Consider the following 23632-nt stretch of genomic DNA (forward strand, 5'->3'; position numbering starts at 1 on the left):
GCATCAACTTTCTTCTGTTCTTTTTTTATTTTAATTAAAATGTTGATTGTGATTGAGTTCTTGGTAACAAAATCAGAAATTTGAATATATTCAGAAACTAAAAACGAGAAACAATAGTTTAATATGGTGTCTCACAAACAGAGGCTCAAAAAAATTAGTCATGCGTACAACAATATGTTTGAACTTAGTTTTTGGTACGCTAAATTATTCGGAATTTTTCTGAAAATTTGCAGATACTCTAAATAACTACAATATACACGGTCATAAAAAAAATCGTGTCGAAAACTGTTCACAGGTCGAGAACACTGAAAGTCCTACCGGTAGAGCTTAAAGTGAAGCCCCTATAAGAGAATTTTTCTATATACACTACAAGAATTGACCTCATTAGCGGTGGGGTCCTCCGCCGCTAATAAGTGTTAGCGGCGGTGACTCGCCGCTAATGACCCGCCGCTAATTATTTGTCGCTATTAATGCTTATTAGCGGCGGAGCCCGCCGCTAATATTTTTGTCAGATGCATAATTATTAGCTACGGGATCCACCGCTAATATTGTTTTTATAATATATTTTAAAATGTATTTGAAATAAATTAATAAATTAATATTTATTAAATTTAATTATTTTTAAAAATAATTCATAACAAAATTTAACAAAATAAGCATTTAATTAATTTAAACATAACTAACATTAAAATTAATGTGAATAGTTTTAATATTTATCAACCTAGCTAATATCGATATTGTCATTAAAAATAAATACAGTATTAATTCAATCCAAATACATAAACTAATAACTAAATAAAATCATTAAGATTAATATTAAAATTGTCCTCATCTTCAACATTTTGGTGTGGTTGTGGCTGTGGCGGTGAAGGAATATAAGGTGGCTGTGATGATCATCCGAGCGTGAGATCCCCAAACTGATCTCGAGGCTGTGGCTGCGACCCCCCCCCCCCCCTCCCCCCCTAACTCACCATATCTCACATATGGTTGCTGCGACGACGAACCTCCAACCTCCCCATACCTAACATTAGGTAGCGGAGGTCGCATCTATCCTCCTTGAAAATCGGTAAAGCTAAAATATAGTGGAGGAGACTAGGAAGAGTGTCCAAAAATGTATCGGTTTTGATACTGAGGAGGTTTTGATATTTAGTTTATATATTGATATTGCTAGTTGTGGTGTTTGATAAATAATCTCATTTTTGACATACAAAGAGAAAAAAGTTTGTATTTATTGCAATAGGTTTTCCAACAAAAACAGGGCCCAACGAAAACACAACAAAAACACATACTAAAGACCCAACAAAACAAGCAATAACAACATTCAACAGAAACTAATAAAACAAAACCAAAGCTGGAACTTCAAATATAACATGGAGAAATTGATAAGTTGTAGAAATGACGACGATATTGGCCACCACCACAACTGAATGGCATTGAAATACAACATTATCAATCCCAGCTCCAAGCTTCCATTTCATCAAACTTGTGTTCTGGTTACTGTCCCTTACAGCAAAAGCCAAGAGCAAACCTTAGTGAGACACTACCACATCAGAGTTGTAATACTATCCAAATAATATATAAATATATATATATATATATATTAAATAAATTGGGTTTAAGAACTTTTCATCTTATAGCCTAGTCTTGTACAAGTGTCATTAGCAAAGCTGATATTTTCCCTTACATGCATTATATAAAAAATAAACTTGCAATTTAATTGAACTTTAGGAAAAAAAATTATATAATAGAAAGTTGCAAATAAGAAAATTACTTACTAATTAGTGCAAGGATAGTTTTCTCCGCAACAAAGCCCATTTAATGATGATCATCACATAAAGCCAGTCTCCTATGTTATGCATCACCTTAAAATAAGAAAGTCTCCAAGAAGTATTGATCATCAAATTTCCACAAATGCCAAAAAATCCGATAACAAATCCAGCTCCAGTTCCTTTGTAAAACCACAGTAGGTCAAACCATTCTCCACCATTTTCATCATCACCTTCATTGCCATAATAAGTTGAATGCGAATGATCATGGAATGTCTCATCTCCCGGGCATGAACTTGATAGAGGAGGTCCGCAGAGTCCAGAATTCATGGAATATATAGAAGTAGTAAAGGTTTGTAATTGAGTACCAGTAGGGATTCTTCCTGACAATTGATTATCTGACAGATCCAAGTAACTCAAAGAAGATACTTTAGCCAAGCCTGTGGGAATTGGACCATATAATTTGTTGTGGGACAAATCAAGGACTTCTAGCCTCATCATGTTCCCAATATTTTTAGGAATTCTTCCACTCAAATTATTCCTTGATAGATTCAGTTGAACCATTTGAGAGAGATCAGTCACTTCAATAGGAATCTCTCCATTCAATTTGTTACTTGATAAGTCAATAATTCTTAGTAATCCCAAAATCTCTTCATATTCGTGTTCTTTTCCTTTCCAAGTGATTGAGGCAATATTTTCATAATATTTAACAATTCTTTCATAACGCCTAGTAATAGAAGGTATCTTAATCAATGTGGAGATGGTGGCTTCTTGATCATCCATTATTTGAATCATTGCTGTGAAATTTTGGATGCAAGAAGGGATGGCTCCTGATAAATCATTCAAAGATAAATCTAATATTTGGATTTGAGTAAGACGACAAAGATTCAATGGTATATTTCCATAAAATTTATTTGATCTCAAACTAAGAAAAACCAAAGTGTGTTTTTCTCCAATCCATGGTGGTATTGTCCCTTCCAAAGTATTATTCGTCAAATCTAGAACTTGAAGTGAAGTGTTGTCTTCCAATGAGGAAGGCAAAGTTCCAGAAAAGTTATTATGCCTCAATTGCAGAGTAGCAACATTTTTCATATTAATTGAGCTTGGGATATGGCCAGACAACATATTATATCCTAAATTTAAAATAAGCAAGTCTTGAAAACTCTCCCAACAATCAGGCAGGTTTCCAGATAAATAATTATGGGAAAGGTCAATCAATTTTGCTTTCTTGCTCTCCTCTTTGGCTTCACATAGAAAAGACCTAAACTCGGAAAATGCATTGTTGGAGAGAAGCAAACGTGTTGCATTGATGGAAAGAGACGGTGGGATAGAAACTTGGAATTGGTTGAAACTTAAGTCAACTACTGTGTCTCTCTTATATGATGATAGTGGAAAATTAGGCAAGCTGCTGCTAAGATTATTTAGGGACATATTTAAGTATCCCAAGTTGGAGGTTATATTTGTGAACCAAGAAGGAATAGGACCAGAAATAGAATTATTGGAAATGTCTAGATGCTCGATATTTGTTTGGGTTTGGAGCCAACTAGGGAATTCTGGACCTGACATGCAAGAGCTTAATGTTATGGAAGTGAGTTGAAATAAGGGGACCCAACTGGAGTTGAATTTCAATCTCACATCTTGGTTATACGATAAATCTAGTGTTTCCAATTTGGGATACTGTAGGTTCACTTCAGAGATAATGCCAATAAGAGAGTTTGACGAAATATCTAAAGTACCAAGATAATCAAGCTTCCCAATACTTTCACTTGAAATACCATTGAACCTATTGTTGAATGCACTGAATCTTGTCAAATTTGGCATTGAGGAAAGATCAGGCAATAGTCCTGTCAGCTTGTTATTGTCCAAAACCAAAATTTCAAGACTAGGAAATCTTTTTAAACCACTAAGAAAAGGACCTTCCAACTGATTATTATCAAGATATAACTCTTTCAAAGACAGAAAAATATTTTCAAAGTCATCAAGAATCAACCCTCCAAGTTGGTTAGAACTCAAGTATAAATTTTCTAATGAATTCTTGGTGGAACCTGATAGAATTTTTAAAAGATCGTGTAATGTTCCACCAAGATTGTTAGAAGACAAATCTACAAATTGAAGTGATTTTGTTTGTTCAAAGGAATTTGGAAAGGAACCATCTATGATGTTATTTATGAGCCAAAGATCTGTAAGGTGAACACTAGAATTTAACAACCATGTAATTGCTAAAGGATGTATATAATTGTCAGATAGCTCAAGAGATTGGAGAAAATGAAAGGAATTATTTGTATGGGAAAGAAATGAAATATCTACCTTGGGAAGCAGACAATTTGATATGGATAAGCTTGACAAGAAAGGTGCCCCTTTGAATGATTGAAACTCTGCTGCAGTGAAATTCACTTCAGACAGTGATAAGGTCTTTAAAGAAGTGAGATGAGAGATCCATTCATAATTACTCATCTGAGAAATGCTTGAAAGATCAAGACTTTGCAATTTGGTGAGATTTCCAAGTTGTGGAGGAATAATTCCAGTGATAGGATTTCCTGCAAGACTGAGATATGTAAGCTCTTTCAAAGAGCCAATAAAATCAGGAACCGAGTTAATCTCATTAAATTCAAGATCGAGATTTGTAAGCTCTTTCAAAGAGCTAATAAACTTGGGAATCCGACGAATGTTCATCTGATAGAGGTCCAAGTTTTTCAAATGTTGCAGTTCAGCCAAGGAAGAATCAATGTCACCACCAATTGTGTCAATCCCATTAATATCAATGGAAATAACATGATTGGTGTTGTCACAAGTGATTCTGTGCCAATTGCAGCAGTTTTGGTCGGCGCTTCTGTTGGTCCAGGAGGAGAGATCATCGTAAGTATCATTGAGAGTTTGCTTAAAGGTGAGGAGAGCTTGTCTCTCTTTGGGTATGCAGAGAGGTTGATTGGTCTGTGAACTCATCACCACATTTGCAGCGGTGGCAAGCAAGAGCATAAGCCAACCCACTTCAACAATCATTCTCCTCATTTTCTCAAATATAATCAATATAAGTGTATAGCAATGATCGAGATGGGAAATTTAGGAATGTTGCATTCCTTGGCTACCCACTACTCTCTATTTATAATACATGTCCCTGCTTATGAATAAAATTACTCTCTATTTATCTTCTTTCGTTTTTTAATTATGGTCTGGAATTTTTTTGTCAAGTTTTTTTATTTTTTATTTTTTGGAAGATTTTTTATTAGGTTATGATGTTGACACTCCTGAAAAGATAGTCTCCTCCACTAGAGGAGAATACAAAACCACCATTATCTTTATTATATTTACCACAAAACTTTTGCTAATTATTACTGATTTGTCGCTATTATTAGAAAATAGATAGAATTTTGTTTACTAATTTATTATGACTTTTTCTTTTATGTTTGACATCACTTGCTACCCAATTCAATCTTTTTAAAATTGATTATTATACTGTTTATATAATTTTTAATTGTAAAGTTCAAAAAAATTTATAGAAAATTTTTTAATTGCAAAGTTAAATTACATATATTTGACAAAAATTAACACTATTTTTTTGAATTGACATTGGAATGGTGATGTTATTCCACCCAAATTAGAAAGAATATCAATTCCTTAAAACTTGTCAATGAATTTTCCATCCATTTGTAATATTGAACCAAACATACAGGAGTGGCATTTTTTTTCTTAAATCCATTATTCTAATACCATTCAGTATACCATGAACCAAACATAATCTAGTGTGTGTTTTCATTTTTTTTCTTTTTTTCTAAAAATAGCTATTAATTTGAAGACGTTAATTTTATACTTTCATTATTAATTATTAGTGTAATATTAACGTTAGAAAATCAACTAAGTCAAATATGCAAAAGAGACTTTTCTCGTAACTTTTAAAAGATTCTATAAACAAAGTATATTTTACTTATTTTTGAACCATAACTAGTTATTTAGTATTTTAGTTTGATGTCTTCTTCGTATGTTCAAATTCTTTATTTGATAATTCATATATATTTTTAGACAAATAATGTAAATTTGTAGACAACTTCTTAAATTTAATGTCTTCTAGAAGTAGATCATAAAAGAAGAAGAGAAAAAGAACTTTGGAAGAAGCTGTATGTAAAAGAAAAAAAACATTTTTTTGGTATATTTGATATTTATTATTTTGGTATATTTGATCTTAACAGAAAAGAAAAAAAAATGATTTTAATTACATGCATGAATTCAAAAGTCAAAATATGTAGAATAGAGTGTAGAAAAAAAAACATACATGTTTTCTTTCTTCAATCTATAATATATAGTGATCCAACTGACATGTTTGGTGTAGAATAATCTACTAATCAAGCACATGTTTGGTTTTGTCTACTAGTCAACTGAAAATAAATTAATTTCAATAAAGTAATAATAATACTAATATTAATAAAAACAAAATATATATCATTCATTGGTTGGTTGTGGAAATTAAATACATCACTTTCCATCAATTAAAATGTATTTGTGGAAATTTCATATAAAGAAAACATTAAAATTAGTTATTTTTGCAACACTTAAATGTACGAATGTAAACATTTTGACGACAATACTATCTAAGAACTGATTTTTTTTGTCATGCACTTTCCTGGCGTTTGGACACAATTTACAAGTTAAAATTTTTTAACTTATTAATTATTTGATTTTGATGCATTAAATGTGATCGCATAACAAAATGATATCAAGCTAAAAAAATATCACATTTTTATTCTAGTATTATTTGGATTTCCAAAATGCTCATATTATAAATTTCCCTCTTTTTTAATTGTCTTCTCCTTTTCTATCTCTCACGTTTTCCCTCTCTATCTCTCAAGCTCTCGTATACAAAAAAAAAACAAGGCAGTTTAACCTATACAAATTTTCAGGCTTGGATTTTAGGGGCAAGTTGTGAATCCTTACAATGCAATAACTTCATTTTGGATTTCGGATAAAAATCTTATGGGTAAGTATATATTTTTTATATGTAGTGAGAAAACTTGTTTATCAACATTGATTTTGCTATTTCGAACAAATCTATGTATGCCTTCATGTTTTATTGTAATTTATCATTGTCGAATCGTTCCTTTCTTGGTTTTTTTTGTTTTTTGTCTGCCTCGATGAGACTCGATGGACCTCGATAAAACCCTCATAGGTTTATATTATTTTTCTACCTCGATATGCCTCGATGAGACTCGATGGTCCTCGATGGACCTCGATAAAACCCTCATAGGTTTATATTATTTGTCTACACTACAAGAACAAATGGATTTTACTTCAATTTTTATGCTGGATTCCCTTCGGTTTTCGCTTAAATTCGCAATCGCAGTAGTTCGGGGCGAAATAAAAAGTATATAAAAACCGAAGTCAAATATAGGCTTTCTACTTCGGTTATTATGTAAAAACCGAAGTAGAAGTTGTAACACCCTACTTCCTTAGAGTCATTACTAAGTGAGTTTAAAATGTGCTAATCACTCGCTAATCGAGGTTTTATTTTAAAAGCATAGCTAAGCTGAGATAGAAACCCATTTTCTCATTGAAAATGTCAAAATTTACAGTTGGAATCCCAAAACACTGTTTAGAAAATATTTACAACTCAAAATACAACTAAGGTCGTCTAGGCGACAAAATTCAGGTTAATACATCACATTTCCCAAAAACACCACTGGCTGTGGCAGCCAACCAGGCCGAACATGTACCTGTCGCTTCACGCTCTCCGTACTCATGGTTGGTCGACATTTTCCTTGCCCTTACCTGCATCATAGAGCACCCGTGAGCCGAAGCCCAGCAAGAAAACTCAACACAAACAATCAACATATGCATATCTATTAATCAACATATAACAAAGCAGGCCATGCCGCCCCGGGCGCTTTACCAGGCCATGGGTTCGCGGTCTACACCGTGAGGACAACTCAAGCATCCGAGAAAGGTCTCACCCTAACGGCTTGCACTATGCATGCTCAACGCCACTCCTAGCCCCTTACCATACTCGGCCTTGCACTCCACGTGCTTAACGCTCTTCTCGGCCCTTTGCCGTTCTCGGCCTTCGCCATTCCTGGTCTTCACCGTTCATTCACAAATATGCAATACGTAGCATATAATCAACAAATACTTAAAAAATTAAAAAAAACATAAACAATAGGGCTATGCCCTGCAATTAATCACATAGGGTCGAGCCCTGCAATACAAACTAGAATGCCACGCCCTACTCTACGTGTACAACAACTTTCTTACCTGTGTCCCAAGCTTCCTGAGCACCACATTCCCGGGCACAGTCCTCTAATCCAAGCCTCGCTGAAAACCTAGTCACAACGCATTGAAAAAAGCTATCCATAGAGCTCTAATCCATTAGATTACTTTGGGTTAAAATTCTAGTCTCCAGGACCTTGGATTCTACCAATCCGGGTGGTAAGATCCTTCCCGAGCCCTAAATTTTGGGTTCCCGAGCCAAGAACCTACAAACAGCCAACACTTTGAATTAGGGTCGTGGCCCAGCCCCTTAAGGGCCACGGTATGCCCTAGGACAGAGGCAAAAGGCCTCCCTGCTAGGAGACACAAGTCGCGGCATACCCTTCCTAGATCTGAGGCGCGCCTCAAGAACAGAGGCCTCCCCAGGCCTTCACACACACACGGTTCGCGGCATTCCTAGCCTTGGATTCTTCATCTACACATCCTAGGAATCACATCCACCTAATAACAGCTCCCTAATCCTTACCTGCACCATAATTTAAATTCAAACATAGCTAACCAAACCAAACCTCAAGCAAGCTTGAGTTCTCAAAAAAACCAGCAGAATTCAACAGCTTAATTCAATTTGAAAGCTTACCTCTACACTTAAGTGAGTTCCTGAACTGAATCCCTGAGCTTTAAGCTTCCCATTCCTCAAAGAACTCAATCAAAATCCTCCAACTAATCGAGAGCCTTCAAACACCAAGAAGAGAAAGGAGAACCGAAGGAGAGAGAGAGAGACTTGAAAGTTTTATGCCTTATCTTTTTCTGAGTTCCAGTGATTTCCTAAGCCTCTAAGTGTATATCCCTGCCCAAATGACCAGACTGCCCCTTGAACTTATCCTCAACGCTTAAGTAACCTAAGGGCAATTTAGTCATTTACCAAATCCCGTTACTCCATAAATCAATTTTTTGTTGTTTTATGTTATAGTTTTAATTTTCAACCTATTTTTTTTTTTGGATACATATTCGACTGTTTCAATATTTGTTGCATTCAATGGTGTTTGAGAACTGGAAAATAGGGATTGGATTTTCAGGGATGCTGAAAATCAAGTTCTGCCTTTAGAGAAGGGTGTGACGTATGAGCAAATGTTTGACATTCTGTATGATGAGCTTGAAGTGGATAAATGTGTGCAGGACTTGAAAATTGAGGTCCCATACACATGCTTATCACAATCCGTCAAACCTACCGTTATAAAAAATGATAGGAATGTGCGTGCATTCATTGGGTTAGCATTGAAATCTGTAGATAAGTTTATTCCTCTATGTGTGACATTGGTTAAGAAGGAAGGTATAAGAAATGCATCGGCCTTTTCCAATGTTAATAAAGAAGTTCGATTTGAAAGAGAACATTTCTCCCCCATGTCATGGTTTCAAAGGAACTCAAAGTGAGGTTAGGACATTTGTTCCCGAGACAAATCTAGACGTTATAGTCCATGATGATATCCCTATTAGAGATCTGTCATATTTGCATGACACAGCAGAGTACGGTCCCTATGGCTACGATCCTTATGTCAACGACAAAAGTGATGTGCTGAAATTGGCCTGTGGCCGCGGCTTGGGGGACAAAGAGCCACGGCTGCGGCCAGGAATGCTAGTGGTTGTGGCCAGTGAGGCTGGCAGCCAAACCAATTTCCCTTTTTCCATTTTGAACGGTTCTAAAAACTCATGTAACTCCCAAAACTTCATTTTAATTCTATAAGCATCCAATTAAACATTGGTAACAACCATGGGGGTTGGTGGAATTTGAAATTCAAATGGTGTCTCAAAACTCTATAAATAGGAGTCTATTGCTCACTTGTAAGATACACAATTTTCTATCCACTAGATCACTTAGCTAGAAATACACCAAAAGACTTGTTTATTCCATATAGTTATTTCCATTTGTGAGAAATCTCTTAGTACTTGAGATAGGAGAAATAAACTTTTGGACAAAGGTTGTAAATCTTGTTCAAGTTGGTAATTCCCAATGATCTTCACTTTGGTTGTGTGAGTAAAAGTGTTCTTGTTATTTTTCTTTTCTACTATTACTTTTATCACATCTTCTTCTATTTTCTCTTTACATATTTATTTGTATATTTTGCTTTAGAGTTGTAATCTTCTATACATCTTTTGTTCTACTACTTTTACTTTATTTGTATCTTTTGTTTAGAGTTCTATTTTAATCATTCACTTCATCTACTTTTTTTTTTTTTACATTTACTTGTATTTTGGGTAATGAGTTGTAACCTTATTTAATCAATCATCTTATCTTTGTATCATTTTGTTTAGAGTTCTAATAGTCTTCCTACAATATCGATCAATATATATGAAATTCGATCTCAAAAAACGAAAGTCTATATGAAATTCGATAATCTTCATATTCAATCCAAAAACAAATTAAAGTTAAGCCATTGACTCTGAATTGGAAGAGTGGGAAAAAATGACTTGTTCTTTGGTCAAATATCTCTTTAATAAAACGATCATGCGTGTCCTATTCATATGATCACTCCAACCACATCCAAATGGGTAGAGAAGAAATGTCATGCGTGTCCTATTTGTATTATTATTCAATTGAAAGCATTTTAGTTTCACTCACATAATTGTGCTAATAAATAAAATCACAATATAGTATAAAACTCTAGCTGATTAAGAATATAATAATGAATAATACCCCAATAATTAATAATATGAAGAAGTCTCCATGAATAAACAAGACTCTTATTATACATCATTTCACTTCAATAAATAAATCAACCAATGTACTAAAGTCACAAAAGTAATGAGCCATTAATGGGATTCAATAAGTTCAACAACCCATATACTAGTGAGTCATGGCGTGTAGAATCACTTGAATAATTAGTACTCTGTTTTTCTTCACTTGAATAATTAGTTATCAGAAAAAGGGATTATCCCCACTGAGATCCATAAATGGGACAAATGCTTTAGTGGTACAGTTTTGAAGTCAACCGAACGTAGAAAGGACGGAATCTCTTTTAGTCTAAATGGGTAATGTATATAGGGAATTTTTTTATATGTGACTTCACTTTAAGCTTTATTTACGGGACTTTTAGTGACCTTTAAACAGTTTTTGGCATAATTTTTGTTTTATGACCATGTATATTGTAGGTGTAGCTATTTAGAGCATCGGTACGATATTTAGAAAATTTTGAATAATTTACAGTACCGAAAACTAAGTTCAAATATGTTGCACGCGTGACTAATTTTTTGTATGCATATAGAAAACAACATGTTTGAACCTAGTTTTCGATACTGTAAACTATTCGGAATTTTCTGAAAAATTTGCAGGATGCTCTAAACAACTACAATATACATGGGTCATAAAAAAATTGTGCCGAAAACTGTTCACGAGTCAAGAACACTGAAGAGCTCCACCGATAGGGCTTAAAGACCCTATAGAATAATTATCCAATATATATATAGGGTTCATCTGTGGTGCAGGCGTACGAAAACGCCTGCACCAATGCGATTGATTTTTGAGAAATATTACTGGTTAAAATTTAAGGTTGTACAATCTTAAATTAAGATTGGATGTATGGTAATTCTCACTACACATAATTAGTGTAGTTAAAATTTTCCTTAACTCTTCATCTTTTATTACTGGTTTGCATTCATCTATTCTTAGATAGCCATTGCAAAACCATGTTTTTTCTTTTCTTTTTATCAAACTACCAAAGTTTTTTTTTTTTTTTGTTAAGTGCAAGTTTTTTAATTGACCCTTTAATAAGTTGATAATTTATCGAATGAATAAAGTAGTTTTGTGTAATTAGGGGAAAACAATAGAGCCCAAAATATTTTATTTGGAATTATGGGTTCATGGTGCCGTCCATGGAGCTTCCTTTCACTAATGCACATTTGAAAGAGTTGGAGAGAGAAGTCATTATCACCATACTCTTTCTGCTTCATCTTCTTCAAGTTTAGCAACCATTTTTTAACTTCCCAACACACATATACCAAAGAAAATAACATTCAATAAACACTTTTTGCACTTAAAATGGAATCAACTACAGGTACTTGGAAAAAAAAACCTAATCCTCTAGACAACTAACAAATGTGTAATAAAAAAAATGTTAATCTTCTTCCTTTGTTCGAAATCCAATCTAACTTTCCCAAAAAAAAAAAATTAGGCAACTGTGACTAATGTAAATGTCTCAAGCACATAAAGTCTCATTCTAATTGCAAAATTTTTATTTTTATAATTTAGAAAAAAGTGAAGATGGTGAAATAACAGGGACAATATTGGTGGTTTGGCACACTATAATTTTAATGTATCCAATAAATCTAACTCATCTGTTCAGAGATATGTGGTCTAAAAAAATAGCCACGCGTGGTAGGACTTTTGAACTACCAAATTGTACTGTTTTCCTCAGCAGTGTTCTGTTGCCATGGTGAACGCTTTCCCTAGAAGAGTTTAGACAGGTGTCGGCGATAGTGGAACGGAGAAGGGTAATTTTATTTTGTCAGTTTTTCCTGATCAGTGAAGAAACATAGAGGATAGAGAAGAAAGATTGAAGAAACATGGAAGATTGAAAAAAAGAGGAGCCTGGAATACTGAGAAGTGTTAGAATACACCCATTCATAAATATAAAGTGGTGCATCTTTCATTTTTAACCAATAAAATTAGAAGAAAAACAGTCGCACAGGTGCGTGGTGCGGGCGTTTTGTACGCCCACACCATGGAATTTTTCTATATATATCATTGCAGAAAAAAGAAACACACAACTTTCTTTCCTAAAAATGCCCTTCTTAATCTTTATTATAAGACTAGACATCTTTATTTAATGTATTTTTTGTCTCTCTAGTTTTAATTAAATGCAAAAATTTTAATTTTTGTATTTAACAAAGAGTAATTTACTTTAGTCTAAATGTGTAACAACTATTTTTTTGGTTGTAGCAATATAGTTAATTTGTATTTTCTACACTTTCACTACAAAAAAAAACGTCACCTTTGCCGGCGCAATTTTGCACCAGGAAAAGTCACGTTTTGCGCCGGCAAAAGCCTTATAGCCTTTCCCGACGCGCTTTTACGTCGACAAAAAGCAACGGCATACCTCCATCGATAATGTCACTTTTGTCGACACGAAATGGACTGCGTCGACAATTGTATCTTTTGGCGATGAAAAAATGCCCCGGGAAAAATAAGGATGCGCCAATGAAAATTTTTGTCACGGGATTGTGGAAAACACTTTTAGTGGCGCAAAATTGCGCTGGCAAAGATGATTCTTTTAGTGGCGCAAAATTGCACCGGCAAAAGATGTGTCTTTTAGTGACGCGTTTTTGCGCCGGTAAAGGTTGAGACTTTTGCCGACATAATTTTGCGTCTGTAAAAGTATTTTTTAAATAAATTTTTTGATAATATTACTAATTTTATTTTCAATATATTAATATTAATTAATAAATTTCGATTTTAATATATTAAATTTCGATTTTTTAGTAATATTATTTAATTGGAAATAAAATTAAAATTAGAATTTTATAAATAAATAAAAAAAATTATAACTATTAATATTTATTGTCTCCACCAAACATTAAAATATAAAAGTAATTTAGTAAATTAAATATCTAATAAATTAAACTATAAATAAATAAATAAGTTCAACAAATGTGTACTACCCTCCTCAGCATCCCCGCCCCCGTGAGCATCATCGTCCTCGTCCGGATCCTATTCTGGTAAGTCGACAGTAAAACCAGGACCCAATACACCAACCTGCTTCAACAAAGCACTGAGCAGTACATCTTGACGTCGTTGACAACTCTCAAGTTTAGTCGTATACTTCTTTAGGTTATGATTTTACAGCATAATATCCTGAGTTTGCTGCAAAATGGTGTCCACTTCAGGTGGCAATTGCCCGGACATTTGAGAAGTTGACGAAGATGCTGTCCTCTTTGCGCCAATTGTCCTCAACCTAGGCAACCCCCCAAACCCTTTCTTATAACGCGAGCGGGGTCCAAGGACATCCGTGACAATATCCATATCAGGCGGGAACTGACCATCGACATTATCACCGACACAAGAAGCAGCAGATGATACAGGGGTCGTACTCTGCGATGCTCGACGCTCGGTCATCTCAGTCTGCACAATAAAAACCACGTATCTCGAATTCTAATATAACATTATTTGAAAACCTAACTTATAAATTTTAAATGTAACAACATATAAAATATAACTTTATTATCTATCTGCCAACATCCTATCATTAATGACTGTAGACCACTGATTGAAAAAGAATGTAATTAATTTTGTTCCTGTATCAGGGAGCAAGTGGGCTAAAGTTAATTTGGTCATGAAAATCCATATCTAAATCACAATCATGAAGTTATTGTGGTTATATACAGTAAGAGCAGTTAATTCCATTAATGGGGAATTTATGTCTCTAAACATATACATCAACTATATTTGCATGTTTGTGATTAAGATATGGATTTTCATGAACAAACTAACTTAGCCCACAAGCTCCCTAATACGGGGACAACATTAGTTATATTCTTTTTTTATCTTAGTCCACAATCATTAATCATAAAAATATTGGCACATAGATTATAAACATTTAATTGTTAAAAATTTAATTAATAATTAATAAATGATTACTAATTGACACCAACCAATATAAATTTTTAATACAACTACATATAAAATATAACTTTATTATCTATCTGCCAACATCCTATCATTAATGACGGCAGACCACTGATTGAAAAAGAATGTAATTAATTTTGTTCTTGTATCAGGGAGCAAGTGGGCTACAGTTAATTTGGTCATGAAAATCGATATCTAAATCACAATCATGAAGATATTGTTGATATATACAGTAAGAGCAGTTAATTCCATTAATGGGGAATTTACGTCTTTACACATATACATCAACTATATTTGTATGTGTTGTGATTTAGCTATGGATTTTCATGAACAAACTAACTTAGCTCACAAGCTCCCTGATACGGGGACAACATTAGTTACATTCTTTTTTTTTTTATCTTAGTCCACAATCATTAATCATAAAAATATTGGCACATAGATTATAAAGATTTAATTGTTAAAAATTTAATAAATAATTACTAATTGACACCAACCAATTAATAATTAATATTTATTAATTATTTACTAAACTTTTTTAAAGTTAAATGATCATAAATTAGTTAAGGTTAGGCAACATACATGTAGAATCCAAGAACTTTACTTAGCTAAGATAGATAATAGTATGATAGTATTTATAGCATTATCGTTGTTACTGTGGATTTTTGGTTCAGACCGGGAATTATTTGGAAACTCATAGTAGTACTTTTAGATTTTCTAAGTTTAACCTATAGTTTAAGAATATTAAGTATAACCTAAGGTTTGATTAATGTGACTGATATTAAGGATTATATTTATTATATTATAAGGTTTAGACATCAACCAATAGGATTTTAAGCACATGTTATGAATGGTAATTAAGGATTAAGTATTTTTGAGGATTAAATTAAATAAGGGTAAAGTTTGAATGATATAGGGTCAGTCAGCAGCTTTGAATACGTTGAAGGCTTAGTCAAGGCTGTTTACTCCATTCAAACTTAGCTAAAAATGTGTAATTTCGTGTTTAAATATTCAGCGTGTGCCGATATATCGCAGCACGTAGATACGGAAAACACGAGACGATGCACGGTCGCCTCGGGCCTACTGGCCCAGGCGATATATCGCCTACAGGGGGCGATATATCGCCTCCTTCAGCATGAATTCAAACTCTTTTGAATTCATTTCCTTTCAGCCATTCAAACTCCTTCAACAGTCCAGCATCTTTTGAACGAGTCTTCAGCCTCTGCTGAACGATTATTCAAATGATTTTCACCTAAAAAGCCATTATTTTTATTCAAGTAAAATCAAGATATTTTCATTCCCAAACTCTATAAATAGGACCTAGTACCCAGCCATTATTCACCATTTGCTCTAAGTTCAGAAGCTGCTAGTGTTAAGTGAGAGTGAGAGTGTAAACACCTGGTTTGGGGAAAAACTATAAGCTTAAACATCATAAGCTTATCAAACACTTTGGGAAGGGAGTTCTATAGTATTTCGGTGGAGGTTAGATTGATCTTGCAAATCTTTGAGGGAATCCAAGTTCTTAAGCATATAAGTCGGTAAGTATGTTTTTTATGGTTTAGTCTTTCCATCCTTTTCATTTCTTCTTCTTCTTTCAACTCACTCTTGATCATTATGGTTTTAGGAGTGTTCCAAAAGTCCCAACTCAGTCCATTATATCCCGGTAACTTTGGTAAGGAAAATAGGCTAGAATCAATATGTTATGTGCCTATGTTATCTATATGTTTTATGTTATTAAATGTGTTATGATATGTATGTATGTTTGTAGGCTTGGGCATATGACCCATATGACTAACAAGACCCCAAATGGGTTATGGGCATATGACCTACTTAGCTAGTAGGACCCCACTAATTCCATGGGCATATGCTTGTTTAGTCTATGGGACCCCAAGTAATAATGGCCATTATAATAAGTGTATGTTATATGTATTATGTTAAGTCTTTATGTTTCTTATGAAATTATGTGTATGACTATGTGTTAGATTTTCCTTGCTGGGCATTAGGCTCATTCCTTTCTGTTTATGTGCAGGAACTAAGCTTTAGAGGCGGAAAGATTCGTGGCGCTTAGAGGATGTGTATCGATGGTGAATGGAGTCAAGGGGCCGAGCGTTATTCGATTCGAGGATGTAGTCTCATTTTAATTTTTATGATTTTATGTGTATTTTCCGCACCAATTATGTAATGTCTTTTATTTTAAATCATCTTTTGTTTTAAAAACAATGGGATCCCATAATCCTTCTTAGTATTCTTTTTATTTGTAAATAACTCTTATTTTGCAAGTTGCTCAATAAATTATGGTATTTTCGTAAAAATGTAAGTTTTATGTATAGTTTCGTTAATGGTCCAAATAGTCTAGAGTAGTGGGTCATTACAGTTGGTATCAGAGCAACGGTTCCTTTGCATGATGTTCTCCTCGATACACACGCTCAAAGCTCCGAATCGGACCGCCAAGTAAGTGTTTAAGTTACTAGTTATGTTACTTATGTGTATAGCTAACACCTTTAATGTTTATGTTTTCAGTTAAGAATGAACGGAGCTTTAAGCAATGAGGATATCCGAGCCATTAAGGCTTTAAAAAGAATAAGGGAGCCAAGAAACACCGTAGGAGCACTAGAAAAGATCACTCGAAGATTGATCTTGTTCCACAAAGAGATAGGTCACCTTCAAGAGTCTAAGCAAATCATGATGAGAGCTGCAGAACAATATGTCCTAGTAATTAGGCTTTTAAAAGATTTTCCTTCAGCAATTTTAACTTTAGAAGAAATATGGGAGAATATAAATAATGATGATGACTTACAAGCAGCCCTAAGATATTATTCTCTCATACTTAAGTTCACCTATGATTTAGAGTTTCAATTCACTAATGAGCAACAACATAGGATCTTCTTGAATCTTCCCCGAGGAAATTTTGAGGCTCAAGACAATGATGATTATAAGGAGATAGATGATGATATGCTAGATGAAGGATCAGATGTAGAAGATCCCGATTTTTAGAATAGCTAGTTTTTCATTGTTTGTTTTGTTTATTTCTTTATTTTATGATTGTAATAAGTGAAAAAAAAAATTCCAAATTAATTTCATGTTATTTTATCATCATGTATGAGTTTGATTTTGTTTTCGCAATCATAATAAGTAATAAATAAAATGAATAATGACTAAGTTCAGTGAGGGTGGATACAAATCAATGAACCAAGTTTCCTTATTGAGAGTTAAGGGGCCTTAGTAGTGGGAACGATTTTACTGATCCCAGCCCTCCCTCAATATGGTTAACTTTGGAACAAAGATAAGTTTCGAGCCTGAGAATTAAGTCATATAGGATGATTAGAAACACACTTAGAAAATAAAGATGACTTGTTTTTCTAAGTATAGAAACCCACTCTAATAATAAATAAAGACCTATATAATTTTTCATAAGAAGTCATAATAAGTAGGTCCGAGATATGTTTGTTTTAGAATAAGTTTTTGCCTTAGAGCCTATTAGGGTAAGTTCTAACAAGTTCTCGACTGTTAGAACTTTTGGTGAAGATGTCGCTCCGAAGATCTGCACGCACCAACGGAAACGCCTCCAACGTTGTTCCAACGACCAATGATGCCCTCCAGTTCGCAGAAGAGGAGTGCGTGCTACTACTAGCCGCAACGCGCCGACACCATCAGCTGACAACACCGCGGAAATCACTAGACGGCGACAACAAGTCGAGGAACTCTTGCAGCAACAACGTCAACAGGCGCAGACTCAGCCTCAGTCTCCGCCGCAACCGCAGCTACAACAAATGGCCCTAGCACCCCAACAAGTTGGTCCATATGGGGGATGGCCAGTGACGAACTACGCGCCACATCCAGTACCGAATATGGAGTCAGTGTATGAGAGGTTCCGCAAGCAGCACGCTCCAAACTTCGAAGGGACTATAGACCCCTTTGAGGCAGAAGAGTGGCTAAGGAATGTGAAGCCAATTCTTACGCACATGAATCTCAGTAATGCAGACCGCATATCCTGTGTCTCGTCATTACTCAAGAAGGATGCCAGAATATGGTGGGACTTAGTTCAGTAGACTAACGATGTCACCACCATGATATGGACAAGATTTAAGGAGCTGTTCCACAAGAAGTATTACACCTCGGCATTCATCGCTAATGATAGAAGAATATGCTCGTCAGTTCAACAGATTAGTCAAGTTTGCACCAGAGTTGGTCCTAACCGACTTTACGAGGTTGACCAAGTTCGTCAGAGGACTTAGACCAAAGATGGAATTAGGGGTTAAGTTAGCAGACCTGGGAACCACTACCTATGCCAATATTCTAGAAACGGCAATAGAAGTAGAAAGGATTCAGATTAATGTTAGTAAGGAGAAGAAGGATTAAACGATGGTTCCAGACCAAAGTCTTTGCCTTGACCCAAGGAGGAACCCATACTAGTAACAAGCATTTACAGGTCAGATCCTATCCTCGATAGTATATGTTCTAGTATCGCTTGATTGGTAGCAGTATACTCGTATATCTCGTTAGGAATGATAGAAAAACTAGACAAACCTAGTGAAAGATTTAGAACTAGGTTTGTAACCGAGTTGCCTTCAGGCAAGGTAGTTCTATCATCACGAATAGTACGAGGCGTACCAATCAAGATTGAGGACAAGGAACTAGAAGGAGACCTGATAGAGCTGGTGATCAAAGACTTTGACGTCATACTAGGCATGGATTGGCTAGCACGGCATGGCGCAACGATTGACAGTAAACGCAAGAAGGTGATGTTCGATACTCCTGACGGCCAGAAACTATGTTTCATGGGACAAGCTTCAGGACTACGCACCCCGTTAGTATCATCTCTCAAAGCTCAGAGAATGATGGAGAAAGGATGTCAAGCATTCTTAGCCAACATCACGAATGTGGAGAAGGAGACATCACTTAAGGTTGGAGATGTTCGAGTCATACAAGAATTTCCATAAGTATTTCCCGATGACTTGCCAGGATTGCCGCCAACTAGAGAAATAGACTTCACGATAGAATTAGTACCGGGCACCGAGCCTATCTCTAAGGCACCATACCGGATGGCACCTACGGAACTCAAGGAGTTAAAGACACAGCTACAAGAACTCCTAGACTTGGGTTTCATTAGGCCAAGCCATTCACCATGGGGAGCTCCGGTACTATTCGTGAAGAAGAAGGACGGAAGTATGCGGATGTGCATAGACTATCATAAGCTGAACAAAGTAACGATTAAGAACAAGTACCCGCTACCTCGGATTGATGATTTGTTTGATCAACTCCGAGGCGCGACTGTATTTTCTAAGATCGATTTACGGTCCAGGTATCATCAGCTCAAGGTAAAGGGAGAAGATATTCCTAAGACAGCCTTTAGGACTCGTTATGGACATTACGAGTTCTTGGTTATGTCTTTTGGTCCTACTAACGCGCCCGCCGCGTTTATGGACTTAATGAATAGAGTCTTCAAGGATTACTTAGATAAATTCGTTGTTGTACTCATCGACGATATCTTAGTATACTCCAAGGATGAAGTAGAGCACGAGGAACATTTAAGGATTATTTTGACGCAATTGAAGGAGCATAAACTTTACGCCAAGTTCAAGAAATGCGAATTTTGGCTTTCGCAAGTGGCGTTCCTCGGGCACATCATATCGAAAGATGGAACTGCAGTAGATCCACCAAAAGTAGAGGCCGTGAAGGATTGGCCTAGACCAAAGAACGCGCCAGAAATAAGAAGCTTCTTAGGGCTAATAGGTTATTATAGAAAGTTGTAGAAGGCTTTTTTAAGATAGCCACTCCACTCACCAACCTGACCCGGAAGCAACAAAAGTTTAACTGGAACGATAAGTGTGAAGAAAGCTTCCAGTTGCTTAAAGATAATCCTTGCTCAACACCAGTACTTAGTGTACCGACACCCGACGATAAGTTCGTTGTCTAATGCAATGCATCAAAGCTAGGATTGGGATGCGTGCTGATGCAAAATGACAAGGTGATAGCCTACGCCTCACGTCAGTTAAAGGAGTATGAACAACGCTATCCAACTCACGATATGGAGTTGGCAGCGGTGGTCTTTGCGTTAAAAATCTGGCGCCATTATCTTTACGGAGAACGGTGCGAGATTTATACGGACCACAAAAGTTTAAAATACTTCTTTACTCAGAAGGAGCTTAACATGAGGCAGCGCCGGTGGTTGGAATTAGTAAAGGATTACGACTGCGAAATCCTATACCACCCGGGGAAGGCAAACGTAGTTGCTGATGCACTTAGCCGAAAAAGTTATGGGAACTTAGCAGCCTTATCCGGAATAGAAAAGCCGCTACAGCAGGAGCTTATCAATGCCGGAATAGAAGTGGTTGTAGGCAAGCTGGCTAACTTGTCTATCCAATCGAATCTGCTAGAGGACATACGGATTGGTCAGAGACATGATAGCACACTAGCAACACACATGGATGCAGTTAGAGAAGGCAAGACTACAGATTTCTCAATATTCAGTCAAGGTTTACTGAGATATAAGGATCAGGTATGCGTGCCAGACGATCAAAGTATTAAGAAGACGATCCTAGAAGAAGCGCACAACACCTCATACTCGGTTCATCCAGGGTCTACCAAGATGACTCATGACATCAAGGCAGTCTATTGGTGGCCATGGATGAAGAAGGACATAGCGGAGTATATATCTAAGTGTCTGGTATGCCAGCAAGTGAAGGCGGAGCATCAGCGGCCTGCAGGATTATTGCAACCGCTTAGCATACCGGAATGGAAGTGGGACGATATAGCCATGGACTTCTGTAATGACCCACTAATCTAGACTAATTGGACCATTATCGAAACTATACATAAAAACTTACATTTTACGAAAATACCATAATTTATTGAGTAACTTGAAAATAAGAGTTATTTACAAAAAAACGAATACTAAGAAGGATTTTGGGATCCCATTGTCTTTAAAACAAAATAAGATTTAAAATAAAAGACATTACATAATAATGCGGAAAATACATGTAAAACCATAAAAAACATAAAAGGAGACTACATCCTCGAATCGATAACGCTCGGCCCCTTGACTCCATTCATCATCGATACACATCCTCCCAAGCATCACGAATCTTACCGCCTCTAAGCTTATTTTCCTGCACATAAACAGAAAGGAGTGAGCCTAATGCCCAGCAAGGAAAAACCTAACACATAGTCATATACACAATTTCATAAGAAAACATAAAGACTTAACATAATACATATAACATACACTTATTATAATGGCCATTATTACTTGGGGTCCCATAGACTAAACAAGCATATGCCCATGGGGTTAATGGGGTCCTACTAGCTAAGTAGGTCATATGCCCATAACCCATTTGGGGTCTTGTTAGTCATATGGGTCATATGCCCAAGCCTACATACACATATACATATCATAACACTTTTAATAACATAAACATATAGATAACATAAGCACATAACATATTAATTCTAGCCTATTTTCCTTACCAAAGTTACCGGGATAAAATGGACTGAGTTAGGACTTTTGGAACACTCCTAAAACCACAATGAACAAGGGTGAGTCTAAAGAAAGGAGATGAAATGAAAGAGAATAGGAAGACTAAACCATTAAACGAAAATATGCTTACCACCACTTAAGTGCTTAAGAACTTGGATTCCCTAACCAAAAATAAGAATAAGGTTAGGGGACTGAGTAGAAGGTTTTGAGAAAAGAAATAACATAGAATACAGAAAGGACTAGAGTTTTGGGTTTACCTCAAAGATTGCAAGATCAATCTAACATCCACCGAAATACTATAGCACTCACTTACTTCCCAAGTGTTTGATAAACTTATGATGTTTAAGCTTATAGTTTTTCCCCAAACCAAGTGTTTACACTCTCACACTCACTTAACACTAGCAGCCTCTGAACTTAGAGAAAATGGTGAATAATGGCTGGGTACTAGGTCCTATTTATAGAGTTTGGGAATGAAAATATCTTGATTTTACTTGGAATAAAAATAATGGCTTTTTAGGTGAAAATCATTTGAATAATCGTTCAGCAGAGGCTGAAGACTCGTTCAGAAGATGCTGGACTGTTGAAGGAGTTTGAATGGCTGAAGGGAAAAGAATTCAAATGAATTTGAAAACATGCTGGTGGAGGCGATATATCGCCCCCCTATAGGCGATATATCGCCTGGACCTTTGTTCCCGATGCGACCGTGCATCGATTCGTGTTTTCCGTATCTACGTGCTGCGACATATCGCCCCCTATAGCTGCGATATATCGGCATACGCAGAATATTTAAACACGAATTTACACATTTTTAGCTAAGTTTGAATGAACTAAACAGCCTTGACTAAGCCCTCAACGTGCTCAAAGCTGCTGACTGACCCTATACATTCAAACTTTTACCCTTATTTAATTTAATCCTAAAAAATACTTAATCCTTAATTACCATTCAAAACATGTGCTTAAAATCCTATTGGTTGATGTCGAAATACTATAGCACTCACTTACTTCCCAAGTGTTTGATAAACTTATGATGTTTAAGCTTATAGTTTTTCCCCAAACCAAGTGTTTACACTCTCACACTCACTTAACACTAGCAGCCTCTGAACTTAGAGAAAATGGTGAATAATGGCTGGGTACTAGGTCCTATTTATAGAGTTTGGGAATGAAAATATCTTGATTTTACTTGAATAAAAATAATGGCTTTTTAGGTGAAAATCATTTGAATAATCGTTCAGCAGAGGCTGAAGACTCGTTCAGAAGATGCTGGACTGTTGAAGGAGTTTGAATGGCTGAAGGGAAAAGAATTCAAATGAATTTGAAAACATGCTGGTGGAGGCGATATATCGCCCCCCTATAGGCGATATATCGCCTGGACCTTTGTTCCCGATGCGACCGTGCATCGATTCGTGTTTTCCGTATCTACGTGCTGCGACATATCGCCCCCTATAGCTGCGATATATCGGCATACGCAGAATATTTAAACACGAATTTACACATTTTTAGCTAAGTTTGAATGAACTAAACAGCCTTGACTAAGCCCTCAACGTGCTCAAAGCTGCTGACTGACCCTATACATTCAAACTTTTA

General features: G+C 35.7%; 1 protein-coding gene across 1 annotated transcript; it reads right to left on the reverse strand.

The window, feature by feature from the left end:
• Nucleotides 1-1205: 1205 nt before the first annotated feature.
• Nucleotides 1206-5127, reverse strand: LOC133781472 (receptor-like protein EIX2). The gene is made up of 2 exons (XM_062220463.1): nucleotides 1776-5127; nucleotides 1206-1497 (listed from the first exon to the last, which is right to left on the reverse strand). Exon 1 carries the CDS (start codon nucleotides 4773-4775, stop codon nucleotides 1779-1781), a length of 2997 nt encoding a protein of 998 aa, XP_062076447.1. The 5' UTR covers nucleotides 4776-5127; the 3' UTR covers nucleotides 1206-1497; nucleotides 1776-1778.
• Between the last annotated feature and the right edge of the window lie 18505 nt (nucleotides 5128-23632).

The sequence above is a fragment of the Humulus lupulus genome, chromosome 6, assembly GCF_963169125.1.
Source record: "Humulus lupulus chromosome 6, drHumLupu1.1, whole genome shotgun sequence".
NCBI classification, from domain to species: Eukaryota; Viridiplantae; Streptophyta; class Magnoliopsida; order Rosales; family Cannabaceae; genus Humulus; species Humulus lupulus.

Excerpts from the sequence above, each read along its gene's own strand:
- LOC133781472 (XM_062220463.1), bottom strand. The coding sequence starts at position 4,775 with ATGAGGAGAATGATTGTTGAAGTGGGTTGGCTTATGCTCTTGCTTGCC.